This window comes from Bombina bombina, chromosome 1 (assembly GCF_027579735.1).
Source record: "Bombina bombina isolate aBomBom1 chromosome 1, aBomBom1.pri, whole genome shotgun sequence".
NCBI classification, from domain to species: Eukaryota; Metazoa; Chordata; class Amphibia; order Anura; family Bombinatoridae; genus Bombina; species Bombina bombina.
Genome location: NC_069499.1, coordinates 580,001,137 through 580,019,059, shown reverse-complemented (window position 1 = coordinate 580,019,059; position 17,923 = coordinate 580,001,137). Strand labels below are relative to the sequence as shown.

The 17,923-nt window shown below is 36.5% G+C and overlaps 1 protein-coding gene across 1 annotated transcript in view; it reads right to left on the bottom strand.

The window, feature by feature from the left end:
- LOC128645668 (uncharacterized) overlaps window positions 1-17,923 on the bottom strand; it is a 305,492-nt gene that overhangs the window by 100,948 nt on the left and 186,621 nt on the right. The window contains exon 5 of the mRNA XM_053698821.1: window positions 11,596-11,809. Coding sequence (XP_053554796.1) covers window positions 11,596-11,809 — 214 coding nt within the window. The remainder of the gene's footprint in view (window positions 1-11,595; window positions 11,810-17,923) is intronic.

Genomic DNA, 17,923 nt, shown 5'->3' with positions numbered 1-17,923 from the left:
ACTGAATATAGAAGTTGAGCACCATATCCCCATATGGTCTTAAAGGGATGGTAAACTCAGTATTGGCCGAATATATTATCAATATTGTACAGTCTTCTACAATGTGCGCACAAATGTTCCATTTAAACATTATATAGCCATTTACTTACAATGGAATAAAAAAGAATATCTCTGTTCCGTGAAATCGCCAGCCCCCCGTGACATCACATCCATTTTTCTTTTTTTTGTCCAATGATCAATCCTGTCGCCAGACAGGCTTCCTTCAATGCAATTTTATTAGCGCATGCGCATTAACGAGAAATCCTAGCAATCCTAACATCCAATCAACAGCTTCTAAATCCGAAGACGATTTTGCTTGTGCATGTTATATGTGACGCATGCGTGTCTTGTTACTTTCCACACGGCACGCTACAGTAAGCACTGTATCGTATACTATTACTATACGATTCATATTTTACTTTGAACAGTGCCAGTAATTACTTAGCTGAATTCTACATGTTAAATTCTTTTAATACCAACACATTTTTCCTACATCATTCCAATTATAAAAAAAAAGTTATATATCTGATATGCATTTACTATATTTATTATGTAAAAATAATTGAAATATTTTGCGTGCACACTGGATTCACACACTTGATCCACACAAAATATATATTGATATATATCGCTCGCACACTCGATCCACACAAAGTTTGCGATCACACTGAACCAAGTAAACATTGAATCTCACAATTCGATGTTTACTTGGTATAAGTCAGCTAAACAATGCGCATGCGTGAAAAATTATAATGTCGGGAGCGAGCGAACCCTCTGACGTGTAGAGAGGATGAAGACAGGACAAAGCAGACAATATTCAGTGCAAAATCTAAGAAGGGCGGAGCGAGGCGGAGAGATGCGGCGCAACAATGTTTTATAAATGTATTAAAATTTACATTCAAATACATATAAATAAAAAAAAGGATAATGCGGTTGATTATTTTGTATATATACTAATATAAATATGTAATTGTCAAATAAATGAGTTTACCATCACTTTAATATCAATATGAATATAGCAGCATTTGTATTTGGGTGTTTCGGTTTGTCTTGTTTATTTGTAGTGACACTTTTATTAACAGCTTTTGTTTTATTAATATTCAGATAATGTTATTTGATGTTTTTGTTTTTACACTATGCATAATTTTCATATGGAATGTCTTATATTCATGATGATAAACCCTTGAGGGCTGATGATCTAAAACTCCCACTAAGGTGATCTTAAAATGATCCATCAGCACTGCGAGATCCCTAGCAAAATTCATAAAAAGGCAGATTTTGCTTTTCTTCTCCAAGAGATGTTCCATGCATTTCTGTTTGTGAAGGTGAGGCAAGACCAGTGCAATATAATACTGCATGACATGACAGTTCTGCTGCATTTACACTTTGTGCTTTGCATTCTATATTCATTTGCACTTTAGATTATTTTTACTACATTTAAACTTTGCATTTTCTATTTTGTATTGTTTTGTATAGAGCAGTGTGTTTAGGATTGTGATTTTATAATTTCTGATTATGATTTCACAGTTTCTGAAAACTTTAACAAATTAGGATCATACTTTATACATGTATATGAATCTTTTACAAATTACATTACACTTTCTTCTAATTAAAATAAAACTGAAAACTATCAGCTTCAGTTTCCCAGAGAGCGTCATTATTTTCTCTGGGCCAGATAATCAAACATTATCTAGTTTGTAGACTTCACAGGGGCTGAACTCACTGATTTTTCTAAGAAAAGGGTGTAACCTGGAGAACCAGAGAGATGAGAGATGACTGCCATAGAAAGTAATGAGTATATCTAGGATACATAATTTCACATGGGAGAGAAACGGTAACTGGAAAACACCAGGGGCTGATATAAAGGGTCAGTTTGCTACAGTTACAAATTAAATTGAGATTCTGTCCTTACAATTTAACTTGCTTTTGCCTATAGCATAGTGTATATTATTGCATACTTCTGGTGAGACAAATCAGTGAGACCAGTTTGTTTAAAATGCTTACATCATTTCACAAAAATTGTGAGAGAGCTCCAGACATACCATCGGAACTCCCTGTTCAGCCCAGGGAACTGCCCTGTCCCTTCCTCTTTCTGAAACTGTCAGTTTTAGTTTACAATGGAGCAAATACACTGAAATGTACAAAGTATGATCCTAATTAGTTAAAGTAACACATAAAGTTTAAAAACATAATCAGAATTTGTAAAATCACTGCTGGATCTAAATCTAAATGTAATAAAATGTAAAATAGAAAGTACAAAGCTTAAATGAAATAATATTGAAAGGAAACAATCTGTACTGTATACAGTAATATAAAATTCAAAGCACAAAGCGTAACAAAACTCTCATATAACGCAGTGCTATATTGCACTGGGCTTGTCTCTCCTTCATATACAGAAATGAGAGAGATCTCGCAGTGCCTGAGAGTTCCACCCTTTTTCTTTTGAACATTTAGGCACATTTAGGCCCCGATATTCAAAACATTGACAGAATGAGGAGACATTGCCTGTTTGGATTTACTAGACTCGCAGTCTGTCGTTCTGTCGATATATTCTAAAAAAGTGGGCTAAACTATGTTGTGCTGATGAGTGATGATGTGTTTCCCATAAGATATAATAGGGAACGCAACTTCAGCCGACATCCAATGAGTTTTGATGTAGGTGGCCGGGGTTGTCTTTAAAGTGTGTTTGCTCCCTATATATCGCTCTCTTCTGTCTCTTTTTTCTTTCTTTCACCACTGTCTCATCCTCTTAGCTCTCCCTTTTCTATTGACTCTCTCATACTCTGAAGGGACCTGAAGTCTGATTTGGGCATGGAGCTGACAGAGTGGGTGCAGGGCAAGGTGTGTGATCTCTGGTTTGATGTTGGTACTGGGTGGACAAAAGGGTTGGAAGTTCAGGGTTTCATCTGAGGTCTATTTTGAGTATGTAGCTGACTTGAGTGTTGAGTGTTTTAGGGGCAGAGTTCAGATTTTATTTGGGCATAGTACTTATACATAGTACACAGAGCAGCTACTACTACTACTGTGTCAGGGGTCATTCTGATTTTATCTCTGATTTGAAAAAAAAGTAGCATAGCACTCATAGTATGTCAACATCATAGTATTATTCTGGCAAAATTCTCAGGTCTTCTAATTCAGAGCAGTATTTTCTTACCCTGAGAAATTTACCCTTAGGTATATATTATCTAAAGGATTTAAAGGGACATAATACTCATATGCTAAATCACTTGAAACTGATACAGTATAACTGTAAAAAGTTGACAGAAAAATATCACCTGAGCATCTCTATGTAAAAAAGGAAGAAATTTTACTCAGCTCCCCATTTTTTAGATTAATCGACTAATCGGATAAAAAAAAAAAAAAAAATTCTATATTTAAAATAAAATCCACATACTTGTGGATATTTATCAAGCCGTCAACCACAAATACGCTGGAACTCCGCAGTGTAATTATGGTGAGCTTGATACAGACCGGCAAAAGTTGAAATATGTAACATACGATCCGCCGGTCTCAATCCAACACAGATCGATGCTTATGTCATTACAGATGTTCCGAATACACATTCAGCACTATTAGACACTTTTTCAAAGTTATCAAATAGTTAACCAGTACGATCACGGCTATTCCGGCCCAGCGTACCTGGTTTTCAATCCGCCACCCTGGAGGCCGCGGATGCCATAGGAATCAATGGGAGTCTGAAAGCAGCGAAAGCTCATGTTCGATTCTGCCAGATATCCCATTGATTTCTATGGTAGAGAACCAGTAACGTTTACACCTAACACCCTAACATAAGCTCCGAGTCTAAAAACCCCTAATCTGACATAATGTTATTAACCCCTATTCCCCCGCTCCCGGACCCGCCACAACTAAATAAATGTATTAACCTCTATCCTGCCACTCCCAGACCCAGCCTCCACTAAATAAAGTTATTAACCCCTATTCCACCACTCCCGGACCCCGCCGCCACCTGAATAAATGTATTAACCACTAAACCTCTGGCCTCTCACATCACTACCATTAACTAAACCTATTAACCCCTAAACCGCCAGAACTCCATACTGCCGTAAAATAAATTAAGCTATTAACCCCTAAACTTAACAATCCTCTAACTTTACATAAACATTTCAACATCCCTATCTTATAATAAATTAAAACTTACCTTTAGAATTAAAATAAACTATATTAAACTATTAATACCTACCCTACCCTAACTATTATACTAAAATTACATTAAACTATCAATTACATTAACTATATTACATATTAAAAAACCCTAACCCTACTCACATTATTTAAATCTACTATTAAAAATTACTAAATTGCAAAAAACAACCCCCAGTATCAAAAATAAAAATGAATTACACCTAATCTAATAGCCCTATCAAAATAAAAAGGCCCCCAAAATTAAAAAAACCCTAGCCTACAATAAAACACCAATAGCCCTTAAAAGGGCCTTTTGCGGGGCATTGCCCCAAAGAAATCAGTTATTTTACCTGTAAAAAAATACAAACATCCCCCAACCAACTCCACCAAATAAAAAGCCTATCTAAAAAACCTAAGCTCCGCATTGCCCTGAAAAGGGCATTTGTATGGGCATTGCTCTTAAAAGAGCATTTAGCTCTTTTACATGCCCATACCCTACTCTAAAAATAAAACCCACCCAAAAAACTTAAATAAACCTAACACTAACCCCCAACGATCCACTTACAGTTTTTGACGTTCTGCTTGAAAGATTCATCTAGCCGGCAAGAAGTCTTCATCCGGGTGGCAAGAAGTCTTCATCCATGCGGCCTCTTCTATCTTCATTCAGCTCGTGAAGTCTTCATCCATGCGGCCTCTTCTATCTTCATCCATCCGGTGCGGAGTGGGTCCATCCTGAAGACATTCAGTGCGGAGTTCCTCTTTAATACAGTCGCCATCGTAAACTGGAACTTGAATGCAAGTAACATCATCCAAGATGGTGTCCCTTGCATTCCTATTGGCTGAAAGGTTCCAATCAGCCAATAGGATTACAGCTGCTAAAATCCTATTGGCTGATTTGAACAGATAATAGGATTTTAGCAGCTCTAATCCTATTGGCTGATTGGAACCTTTCAGCCAATAGGAATGCAAGGGACGCCATCTTGGATGACATCACTTGCTTTCAAGTTCCAGTTTACGGCGGCGACCGTATTGAAGAGGAGCTCCGTGCCGGATGTCATCAGGATGAACCCACTCCACATGGATGAAGATAGAAGAGGCCGCCCGGATGAAGACTTCTTGCCACCTGGATGAAGACTTCTTGCCGGCTGGATGGATCATTCAAGCAGAACTTCAAAAACTGTAAGTGGATCATCGGGGGGGGGGTTAGTGTTAGGTTTATTTAAGGGGTTTTTGGGTGGGTTTTATTTTTGTATGGGCAATGCCCATACAAATGCCCTTTTCAGGGCAATGGGGAGCTTAGTTTTTTTAGATAGGCTTTTTATTTGGGGGGGTTGGTTGGGGGGGTGATGGGTTTTACTGTTGGGGGGTGTTTGTATTTTTTTTTACAGGTAAAAGAGTTGATTTCTTTTGCCCTGCAAAAGGCCCAAATTTTCTTTCATGATTTAGGTAGAACATACAATTTTAAACAACGTTCTTATTTACTACTATTATCTAATTTGTTTCATTCTCTTGGCATCATTTGTTGAAGGTGCAGCAGTGCACTACTGGTTTCTAGCTGACGACATGGGTGAGCCAATGATAATCAGTATAAATATACAGCCACCAATCAGCAGCTAGACCCTAGGTTCTTCGCTGCTCCTGAGCTTGCCTAAATAAACCTTTCAGAAAAGGATAATAAGAGAAGGAAGCAAATTATATAATTGAAGTAAGTTAGAAAGTTGTTTAAAATTGTATTCTCTATCTGAACCATGAAAGAAAAATTAGTTTATTGTAGGCTAGGCTTTTTTTAATTTGGGGGGGCTTTTTAATTTTGATAGGGCTATTAGATTAGGTGCAATTCGTTTTTATTTTTGAATACTGTTTTTGTTTTTTTTTTGTAATTTAGTGTTTGTTTTTTGTAACTTAGTAATTTTTAATAGTAGATTTAAATAATTTGAGTAGGGTTAGGGTTGTTTAATATGTAATATAGTTAAATTAATTGGTAGTTTAATGTAATTTTAGTATAATAGTTAGGGTAGGTTAATAAATAGTTTAATATAGTTTATTTTAATTCTAAAGGTAAGTTTTAGTTTATTATAAGATAGGGATGTTGTAATTTTAAAGTAAAGTTAGCGGGTTGTTAGGTTTAGGGGTTAATAGCTTAATTTAGTTTATGGCGATGTAGGGGGCTGGCAGTTTAGGGGTTAATAGGTTTAGTTAATGGTAGTGATGTGGGAGGCCAGAGGTTTAGGGGTTAATACATTTATTCAGGTGGCGGCGGGGTCCAGGAGCAGCTGAATAAGGGTTAATACATTTATTTAGTTGTGGCAGGGTCCAGGAGCGGTGGGATATGGGTTAATAACTTTATTACAGTTGTGGCGGGGTCCGGGAACAGCGGGATAGGGGTTAAACATTTTAGTATAGTGGCAGCGTTTAGTGACAGTATATAAATAAAGTTGGGAAAAAGCAGAATGGCAGCAAGATTGATGACTGCTAGTTAACAACAGTCCGATGCTCACCGCCCCATACTTGGTGCGCGACTTTTTGTCGGCTTTTTTAATAAATATGGAGAGCGTATTCAGGTCCGCAGCCGTGATGTTAGGCGATGATAGGCAAACGTATTGGTGCCGGCAAATGCAGCATAGTTGAGGGTTTGATTAATATCCCCCACTGAGTGTTACAAATATAAACTTCAGACTACTGGGCCGAATTATCAAGGGCCGAATGGTCGGCATTCATCGATATCTGTCGACATGATCCGTTGAGCGGATCATGTCGGACAGACCGTTGATAAATCAGCCCCTAAAACTTTATAACTTTACATTAACACAACTGTTTGTCCAATTGTTAAACAGCAGAACAAATTTTTATAATTAAGCAAAACAAAACCACAAACTGTTTGAAAAGAGGTAGAACTAGAAGGAGGAAGAATATAACTGTTTATAATATTCTGTTGTTCATTCTGTCAGAAACTTTGCATTAAAATGAAAAAATGTCAACATGACTACATGCTCCTGGCTGAGGCTGGCTCTCTTTTTGCAAGCTATGTAAACTGCAGCAGAGAAGAAGCGCTCAGATGATGTTGAGGTGCCTGAGATGCATAAGTAGGGTTTTGCCAATTTCACTTGACAATGCAACCTCTATACAGAGTGATTAAACACAGCTTGATTAGCAGTACAAACACATGAGAATGTGTTACAAACACTTGAGAATGTGTTGCAAGTGAATTGTATGCTAATACATCAATGCCTACTTGCAAATGTATGATGTATCATAAACAGTACAAAGGAACTAGACATGATATTATAATGTATCACAATAAAAACAAATACATACAAAATAAAAATATATGTCAATAAAAATGAGCAAATGTTAACAGCAAGTCACAACCTACTGGTCTGGCCAGACAACTCAAACAATATACTCACTATGCGTTTCTGCTTCTGAAATGAGGATGAGAGCTTCTGAAATTCTATTGGCTGTTCAAATCAGCCAATAAAATTTCAGTAGCTCTCATCCTATTGGCTGATTTGAATTGCCAAAATCAAATCAGCCAATAGGAATGCAAGGGATGCCATCTTGAATCACGTACTTTGCATTGAAGATTCAGTGTACAGCGGTGACTGTATTAAGAGGATGCTCCGCGCCGGTTGTCTTCAGGATGGACCCGCTCCGTACCGCCAGGATGAAGATAGAAGACGCCATCGGGATGAAGATAGAAGATGCCACCTGGATGAAGATGGAGCCGTCTGGATAAAGATAGAAGATGCTGCCGGGATGAAGATGGAGCCGCTGGGATGAAGATCCTTCAAGCGGGACTTCAACATCTGTAAGTGGATCTTCGGGGTTTAGTGTTAGGATTTTTTAAACTTTTTGGGGTTTTTTTTTTTAGTTTAGGGTTTGGGCTGTTCGTAAAAGAGCTAAAATGCCCTTTTCAGGGCAATGCCCATACAAATGCCCTTTTCAGGGCAATGGGTAGCTTAGGTTTTTGTTAGAGTTATTTTTTTTTATTGTGGGGGGTTGGTTGGGTGGTGGGTTTTACTGTTGGGGGAACTATTTTTTTTACAGGTAAAAGAGCCATTTAACTTAGGGCAATGCCCTACAAAGGCCCTTTTAAGGGCTATTGGTAGTTTATTGTAGGCTAGGTTTTTTTTATTTTGGGTGGGCTTTTTTTATTTTGATAGGGCTATTAGATTAGGTGTAATTCTTTTTTATTTTTGATAATTTCGTTTGTTATTTTTCATAATTTAGTGTTTGTTATATTTTGTCATTTAGTATTTTTTATTTTTTGTATTTAGATAGTTTGTAATTTTTTTAGCAGTGTTAAGATTTTTTTAATGTGTATTTTAGTTTTATTTAATTGGTAATTAGTTTAATATTAGTTAAATAGTTATATTAGTTTAATTGTTAGTTTAAAATTAGTTTTTTTAATTTGACAGGTAAGTTTTAATTTAATTTGAGATTGAAATTGTAATTTTAATATAAAGTTAGGAGGGCGTTAGGTTTAGGGGTTACTAGTTTAGTTTATTGCAATGTGGGGAGCTTTCGGTTTAGGGGTTAATAGTTTAATTTAGTATATTTCATTTTGAGGGCTTGCCGTTTATGGGTTAATCTGTTAATTATAGTGGCGGCGGTGTAGGGCTTAATAACTTTAGTATAGTGGGGGGGATGTGGGTGGACAGCAGATTAGGGTTAATTATATTTAAATAGTTTTTTCGATGCGGGAGGGCAGCGGTTTAGGGGTTAATAACTTTATTATAGTGGTGAAGACGTCGGGGAGCGGCGGAATAGGGGTTAATAAATTTTATTAGTGGCGGCGATGTCGGGAGCAGCAGATTAGCGTTAATAAGTTTAATATAGTGTTTGCGATGCAGGAGGGCCTTGGTTTAGGGGTTAATAGGTAGTTTATGGGTGTTAGTGTACTTTGTAACAGTTTAGTTATGAGTTTTATCTAACAGTTTTGTTGCGTACAACTCATAACTACTGCTCTCAGATGGCGGTACGGATCTTGTCGTTATAGGGTGTAACGCAAGCTTTTTAGCCTCACCGCAAAACTTGTAATGGCTGCGCTATGGAAGTTCCATGAGAAAACGTCATTTTTACGAGTGCTGGACTGACGCTGCGTTACAGGCTAAAAGGCTTGCAGTACAGCTATACCGACAGGACTTGTAATGGCTGCAGTGCTGTTTTAACTCTGAAATGGCCATTTTTTCAGTGTTAAAAGATAAACGCACAACTCGTAATCTACCTGATATACTTTTAGAGATTGAATTTGGTACATATTACAATTAATAAAAAAAAAAAAAATCAAAAGCGATAAGGACTATAACAGAACAAAGCCTTACACATTTGACTATACAGTACAGTACATAAAATCAGCAATGGCAAGCGATCCTCTAATAATTGTGCAAACAGATACTAATTAACATAAATTCTAACAACATATCCCATCAATCTAGGGCTAGGTGTAAATAACAAGCTTGGCACTATATCATGCAAAGCACAGTCCCAAGTTACCTAGAATAAACAATCCAAATGACGACTCCTATTTTATTTCTGGGTTGTACACAAGCCAGGAGTAGTTGTAAACTTATACTGTCCTAAAAAAAGTGAAAAGTAAATGTCTGTAGACATCCTTTAGGCTAAGGGCATAACTATAAAACACAATACCATGTGCAGGAGCTCATTGAAGTGAAGCAGCTGGCCCTGTGCACTACCAACTAATTGCAAACCAACTAATCATGTATGAGATTCGTTGACAACTATTTTCATAATCGATTATTATCGATTATATCGAGCAGCTCTACTTATTTTCATCAAAAAAAGACAGTTTTAAGGACTGAATATGATTTTTTTTTTACCTAAAGTGATTTTTTTCTGATAACATCAATCAGGAGGATAGACCATCTCTGTTCTAAATATCTCCATTACCAAGGTTTACTTAATGGTGGGATAGTATTTTCCAAAACGCATTATTGCCTATTTTTTAGATCAGTTTCCTATTCTTGGATTTTCAAGAACAAGGCTTATATCGAATACATTTGCAATGATCCAAAATATTTTCTCTAAGTTCTACCACTTCCATGTGTTTGAAAAGCCCTTTAGGCAGCAATGTTTGGTAATTAGGTGACTGCCTTAAAAAATTTTTGTTCTGTCCAATTACTCGTGTACTACACAGCTTTATTATTAGTTTCCAGGAGTAATTGCTCATGGACTCTTATCCCCTTAAGAAAGAAAACAAAGTGTATGCTTACTTAATATATTAATTTTGTTTATGGTGGTGAGAGTCCATGATGCCCACCCATTTCATTTTTTACATAATTTTATTCTGGTGGCACTTCTAATTTGCACCTAATTTTCCCTACTTTGTCTTTTCCTGCATTTCTACTTTCTCTTCTTAACTAGACTTGAATACCAGAGAGGTAAGAGTGATTGGTGATCTTTGCCTCATTCTAGTGGCCAGGAGTTGAATCCCAGCAGCAATGGACTCAGTCACCACCATGAAATAAATGAATTTATCAGGTAAACATATTTTTTAAAAATAATATGCATCTACATACTTTCTCAAACTAATCTTTACTTTAAATACATCATACATCATCATATTTAGCAATTATTTCATGTTTCACGTCCCTTTAAATAATCCATGGGTTATAATGATCAGAAGGGATAGAACTGACCATAAGTCCTATAGTCCTTGTAAGGAATTGCAGTGGATAAGTAAGAAATGAGGTATTCCCTATATTTAAACAGCTCAGTCAAACTTAAATGGATTCAGATGGAACATGACATTTTCAACAACTTTCCAATTTACTTCTATTATCAAGTGGTAATGAGTAATCTTAGGTGGGCTCAGTAGCATGCATGTGTCCTCAGCCATCTGGCAGCAGTGTTTGCAACAATATTGATAGCAATGTTGTAACATTGTTGCAATTACTGCTTCCTTAGACTGCTAAAGACGTGTATGCTCCTAAGTTCCTATTAGCCTACCTAGCTTTATTGTTCAACAATGGAATAAAAAAAAAGAAAGAAAATTTGATAATAGAAGTAAATTGGAACATTATTTAAAATTGTACGCTCTACCTGAATCATGTTTAACTTTTAACTTACTGTCCCTTTAATGGGATAATAAACTCCAAGAGCCCCATTTATTAAACTGCAGATGCAGCTGTGGAGCTCTTGCTGTGAAAACTCATGTAAGCCTAAAAACAGAGTTAAGAAGCATCAGTCATAGAACCAATGCTTCCTAACCTCCCTTCCAACTATTGAAGTGCAGTAGTTAAAACACCCAGACATCTTTGTCTGGGGTGATTAACATGCTGTGCTCTCATGTGATTGCATTAAATAAACCCCTTGCATTATAATATTAAACTACAAACAATAACAGATCTATACACAAGTAAAGCAAATGTCAGTTATTAAATTCACCCTTACCTGATTAAAAAAGTCTGTCAGAGTCTCTGAGCAATTTCCATATTCAATCTTATGGTCTGCATTAAAGATATGAAAAGCAATGCAACCATTGGGCTTCAGAATACGAATAGCTTCTTGGAAAAATGTATCCATATCAAAAAAGTGTACTGATCGAGATCCATGTATCAGATCAACAGATTCATCTTCCAGTGGTAAGTTCTCACATGAAGAAATCCTACAAACAATGCCAAGGAAATATAAAAAACAGATTAATAACTAGCATAGGAGAGAGATTTTTTTTTTATATTTTAGATTAAGTAGCTAGAAAAGCTTTTCAGGAAATTGGTGCCGACCCTTGTCAAGTATAATCTAAATGACAAGCAAGACTTTGCCTGTTTTTTATGATGCCAATAAAGGGCCAGATTACAATTGGAGCATTATTTAAAGCTTTCACTTGAGCATTAACTTTTAACGGGTTTATTATGAGTTCTCGTGCTAACCTGATGAATGCAAACACCCGCGATAAACCTCTTATAGCTTACGCGTAACTGTTAGCACTCCACTCATAATCTAGCCCAAAGTTGGTATATTATGACAGGCTAAAGTCTGTGTATTTCTTTAAAATGTTGATACACTTACTAGTTGGTGGTGTAGTATGTAGGTAGTTATACACCTACAATTGTGAGGAGAAGGTATTTGCCATGTTCCATAAATAGAAATAAAATGTGAATTGAAAGTTTTGTGATGTTATAGTTCTAATTAGTAAGTTGCTACCATTTCTTTAAATGGCGGTTGCTTTAAATATTAGGAAGGGCAAAATGATTTAATTAACATAAGTGGATTTTGATTTCACTAGCCCTGACAAAGCCCCAGCATAGATACTAGGGAAGGGGTGAAACACATGTGACGTTGGTATGGGTGATCACCTACACCGTTATAGCATACTGTAGCCTATTTATTTCTTGTGTGCCAAGGAGAAGAAAGTCCCACATGATTGACAATGGCTGGAAAAGTGAATCGTCTGAAGACGCTACTTGTGATGTGCAGAGAGACGAACCCGCACCGTAACTAGCCGGACACACAGGTGAGACCTTGAATGTGGTCAATACCAAAATCAATATACCTGTGTTAAGTTTTCAATAACATTATATGCCACTAGCGGCTTTGCAACATTCTTTTTCATAATATTGATACGTATCAGGAGTGTCCTCCAGTAATGTTGGTATATTTATCAGCAGCAATTGCCACCAATGTGTTGCGTATTGTAATTATAAATATTAATAATTAATAGTGGTATTAAATTATTGTCAGCAATATCTCCAATGAATATAGTAGAATTTGTCAATACACTCCAGTGAAATGTTATATAATCTCTGTATAGTGTATTCCAAAATGCTATTGAGATATCTAGAAATTTTACAATAAAATTATTATAAATATTAATATTTAATCTCAAATAAAATTATTTCCTAAATTCTAACCAGTTAATCTATATGAACACATTGACTATATTTTTGCAGAAAATAGTGTATTGATTATGACCAAATATATATGTCTAGTTGTTACAATATCCTATATCAAGTAGGCTATAAAACATTTAGATTAATTACTATTCAATAGATATCATCTATTATCCCATGTATGGACACAATAGTTCTATAAATTAACCTTTGCTCAGAATGAATTGTAGGTACCTCAGTATTATGGGCACAATATTTCTACAAATTAACCTTAACTCAAAATATCCCACAAATCTGATGAAATTTCCAGGGAATACAATTATTACCCAAAAATAGTCTTGTAATACTTTAAATAATCAACCAGAGATGTTTACACAAATTTATCAACTTAGTATATACCACTTAATATAGCATTAAATAGTTCCAACTTAGCCACAATACTAAATGCATTTTCCAAAATATATCATAGCAACTCAAATTAACACAAACAGGTATTTCTCTTTTTTTCAACAGAGAGTTATTCCAAGTCAGGCCCAAAACCAAAGTGTGTTTTTGTGTCCTCTTCCCTTCTTTGCATAGTCTTTTTGTCTGAGACCAATCTCACCTTCATTTCTAAATCACCCAATGGAATTGTCAGGATAGGTAAAGTCCAGAGTAAGACCCAAATGCTAGAATGAAGGTAATAACACCCTAGCACAGTGAGTATATACCAGGACCTGACCCTGCGACAGCTATAGTATAAAATACTCACAGAGATAGGCTGGAAGATGACACAGCAGGGTCAGGAGAAGAAGCTTCAAGTAGATAGGGTTAATCAAGAGAGTTGTCTAGTAAGCAATGTCCGGTAACGTGTAATCAGGCAGGTAGAGGTTAACCAATAGAGTAATCCAACAAGCAATGTCCAGCAACGTGTAATCAGGCAGGTAGGGGTTAAGCAATAGAGTAATCAAACAAGCAATGTCCAGCAACGTGTAATCAGGCAGGTAGGGGTTAAGCAATAGAGTAATCCAACAAGCAAAGTCCAGCAACGTGTAATCAGGCAGGTAGGGGTTAAGCAATAGAGTAATCCAACAAGCAAAGTCCAGCAACGTGTAATCAGGCAGGTAGGGGTTAAGCAATAGAGTAATCCAACAAGCAAAGTCCAGCAACGTGTAATCAGGCAGGTAGGGGTTAAGCAATAGAGTAATCCAACAAGCAAAGTCCAGCAACGTGTAATCAGGCAGGTAGGGGTTAAGCAATAGAGTAATCCAACAAGCAAAGTCCAGCAACGTGTAATCAGGCAGGTAGGGGTTAAGCAATAGAGTAATCCAACAAGCAAAGTCCAGCAACAAGGGATCAGGCAGATAGGGGTTCAGGATTCAGAATAAACGATAAGCACAGATTCAGAAATATGATATGAGATACTCACAAGCCAACGAGTGAAAAACAAACAGGCACCGGAGGAGAGAAGACGCCGGAATAAGAAGCCATTCTGACGTCAGAGGAGAGGGACGGCTTCAGTCAAGTTGCTAGGCAACGAAGTGTAGCGCAACAGCGCTGAAGAAATCCGGAAGGGAAAAGAGCGATCAGCTGAGCGATCGCGACAGGAATTCTCTGAGTATGCCCTTTTTTGTCTGAGCTTATCTCTCACTGGCCCTTGGAAATGCATATGGTCATTTTAAATTCCCTGACAATTTAAAATACACTTTGGTTGCAATTCTCATATTGAACACCGGGGGGGGGGGGGAATAGGCAACTGAATGTAGTTTAATTAGCAAATACAACTAAAAAAAGTATATTTTCTTAAATGTATATTCAAGATATTTATTATTTCCTAGTATTAATAAACTATCAGTTCGGTATATGGCCTATCTAATATAACTGAGCGCATATTTTTGAGACTAAGGGACAGAATTATCATTGTGCGTGCGGACATGATCCGATATAGCCGATTGATACAGCATACGCTCTCGGCATTTATCATTGCACCAGCAGATTCGCGGCCAATTGGCCGCTAGCAGGGGGTGTCAAATGAACCCGATCATATTTGATAAGGTTGATGTCTGGCGATGTCTGTCTGCCACCTCAGAGCAGACTGACAGTTTATGGAGCAGCGGTCTTTAGAAACTTGTGTTTCCAGTGAGCCTGAAGGCTCGCCGGAAACACGGGGCATCAAGCTCCATACAGAGCTTGATAAATATGCCCCTTAACATGCGTACACTTAGAATATATATATATATATATATATATATATATATATATACATATGTATATATATATTTCCCACTGATAATGTCTTAAGAGATGTACCCAAAAGTCACGTTTCTATAAGGTGACTTAAAAGGATTTTAATTCATAATTTCAGTATAAGATTAATTAATATTTTAGTTTATATTCTGATATAATATCGCCACCTTTTCCAGTTATCATCTTATATCATATACATACCCTGTGAGTAGCAGTCAGGTGTAATTCTGTATTAATTAATATCATTATAAATATACTGTATATATATTTAATTTTACTACATCTCATAGGAATACACTACCAGTAGATGGCAGCAGAGGTTTTAAAAGAGTGTATTAGAGTACTGTGTAAATAGCATGAATAAGAGTCAGTAGACTCTAAACGTCACTTTTTTCTATGTGTGTACAATAAAGAGATACAGGAATTTACAGTGCTGTGGACATTTGTTCTGTGTATATGTGACTGGGGTAACCGGCAGATTCCCTGTCTTCAAGAGCACTGAAACTTCAAAGCAGTTGCTGTTTTATAGAGTGCATATGATTGCTACTATTCTGCCATAAAATGTGCAACAGGAGTCTTTGAAGAATGGATAACAAAGCAACAGATGGAAATAAAACGTTTGCTTACAATGAAATGGACACAGCCAGAATTACAACCCTGTCAAAGGGATCAAGAGAGTTTCTAAGGACAGCGCCTATGGAGAATTTAAGCAAAGAGTATGAGTCCATGGTGCAAAAAAATGCTAAATGAAATCTCCATGTCAGCACACTGTCAGAATATTATCGTGTGAGAAGGATCCCCAGAGGTCTAAGAATGAACACTTGCCCTACGTTATTGAAAAATAACAAAGAATATTGTGATAAGTTTGAATCTATACTCAGCAAGTGTTCATATGACCTAATGGTCTTAACCTTAGAATCTTTAATCAAAGAAATGGCTATACAAGAGGAGAAAATTAAAAAGAACAAAGAAGAACTGATTAAAATGTTATCATCGGAGGACATGGACACTTTAATTAAGCAAGTGGAAAGTAAAACAAATGAGCTCCAGAAAATTGTTAAAGAACAAAAAAGACAAAAGTTCCAACGAGATGAGATGGATTATCAATCGGGCAATGTATACAAATGGAGAAGTGGTTACCAAGGATATCGTAACAAAAAACGAAATGACAGACGAAGGACCTATAGACAACAAGGGTAAACGTCAGGTGATGCGGAAGGAGCTGTGACATCCCGTTCTGAGTCTGACGACTCCTCCCCTTTGGATTCAGGCAACAAAGGAGTAGAGGCAGTAGGAAACACTGCAAGAGGAGGAGGAGTAAGGAGATTGAGACGGAGGGGCAGACAATTCCACGGGAGACAGAGTCAATGATTGAAAAAGATGGTATTGTGAGCAATGATCATGACATAGAAGGGGTAAGATCTAAATATCCTTCTGTATTAAATATATCGGGAAAGGAATTAACCAGTGATGAACTGAACCTGTTGGAGAAAGGGTTAACATTCTGCCCATACACAAGAACAAACTTTTTTGAACTCAGTAAAGACTTGCAAAAGTTCTTTAGAAACGTTACGTTGAAAATGTGGTTTAAACAAAATGAGTATGAGGGGCTTCCAACCAATATAAATAATACAGATTGGTCATTAAAAGAATAGGCATTAAAAAAGAAAAGTGTGTTTAACCCTGTAATAACAGACCATAGCATAAATGCATTTATTGAATTGGTAGAGAACGATATAGACAGACTAAAAGACAAGACAGATAAATAAGCAGGAGACACTTTAAAAAACCTAAAGGATATAATTTGACACAAGGGGAGTTTAAAGCCATACAAACCCTCAAAAATAAATCTAAAGAGGTGACTATTAAAAAGGCAGATAAGGGCAGAGCCACAATAATTTTAGATAGGAATTATTATATTAGGGAAATAGAGTGTCAATTGGCAGATAAAGAGATCTACAAAATGTTAGACTATAACCCTATTAAGGATATACAGAAAGAGATCAAAAATGTACTGAATAGGGCATACAGTAACAAATTAATTGATAAAAAGTTGAACAAATATTTATTTAATGAAGAACCTAGAAACCCTATTTATTATACTGTGCCGAAGGTACATAAAGATGCTGCTAGACCCCCAGGGAGACCTATAGTCTCAAGTATAAATTCTACATTTACCAACATTTCCGTCTTTCTAGATAAGATATTGCAGCCAGAGGTAATTCAGATATCTTCATATCTGAAGGATACTGGCGATTTCCTTAATAAAGCTAAGGATTTGCATTTGGAGTCAAATAAATTTCTGTTGTATACAATGGACGTGAAAAGCTTATATACAGCTATTAAACACGAAACAGGGATTGGTGTAATTAAGAAAGTCCTTAGAATGAACAAAAAATGTTCAGAGTTACAAGTAGAGTTTATTGAAGATTACTAAGGCTCATACTGTATTGGAATCACTTTGTCTTTCAGGATGATTGGTACATTCAGATTAAAGGAACAGCTATGGAGACCAACGTTGCCCCATCATATGCCAACTTGTTCATGAATGAGATAGAGGAAATAATCATCTATGAAAATTAGAATTTCAACAAATATGGAGTCACCTGGTGGCGTTACATAGATGACGTGTTTGGCATATGGTGGGGCAGCGTTGAGTCCCT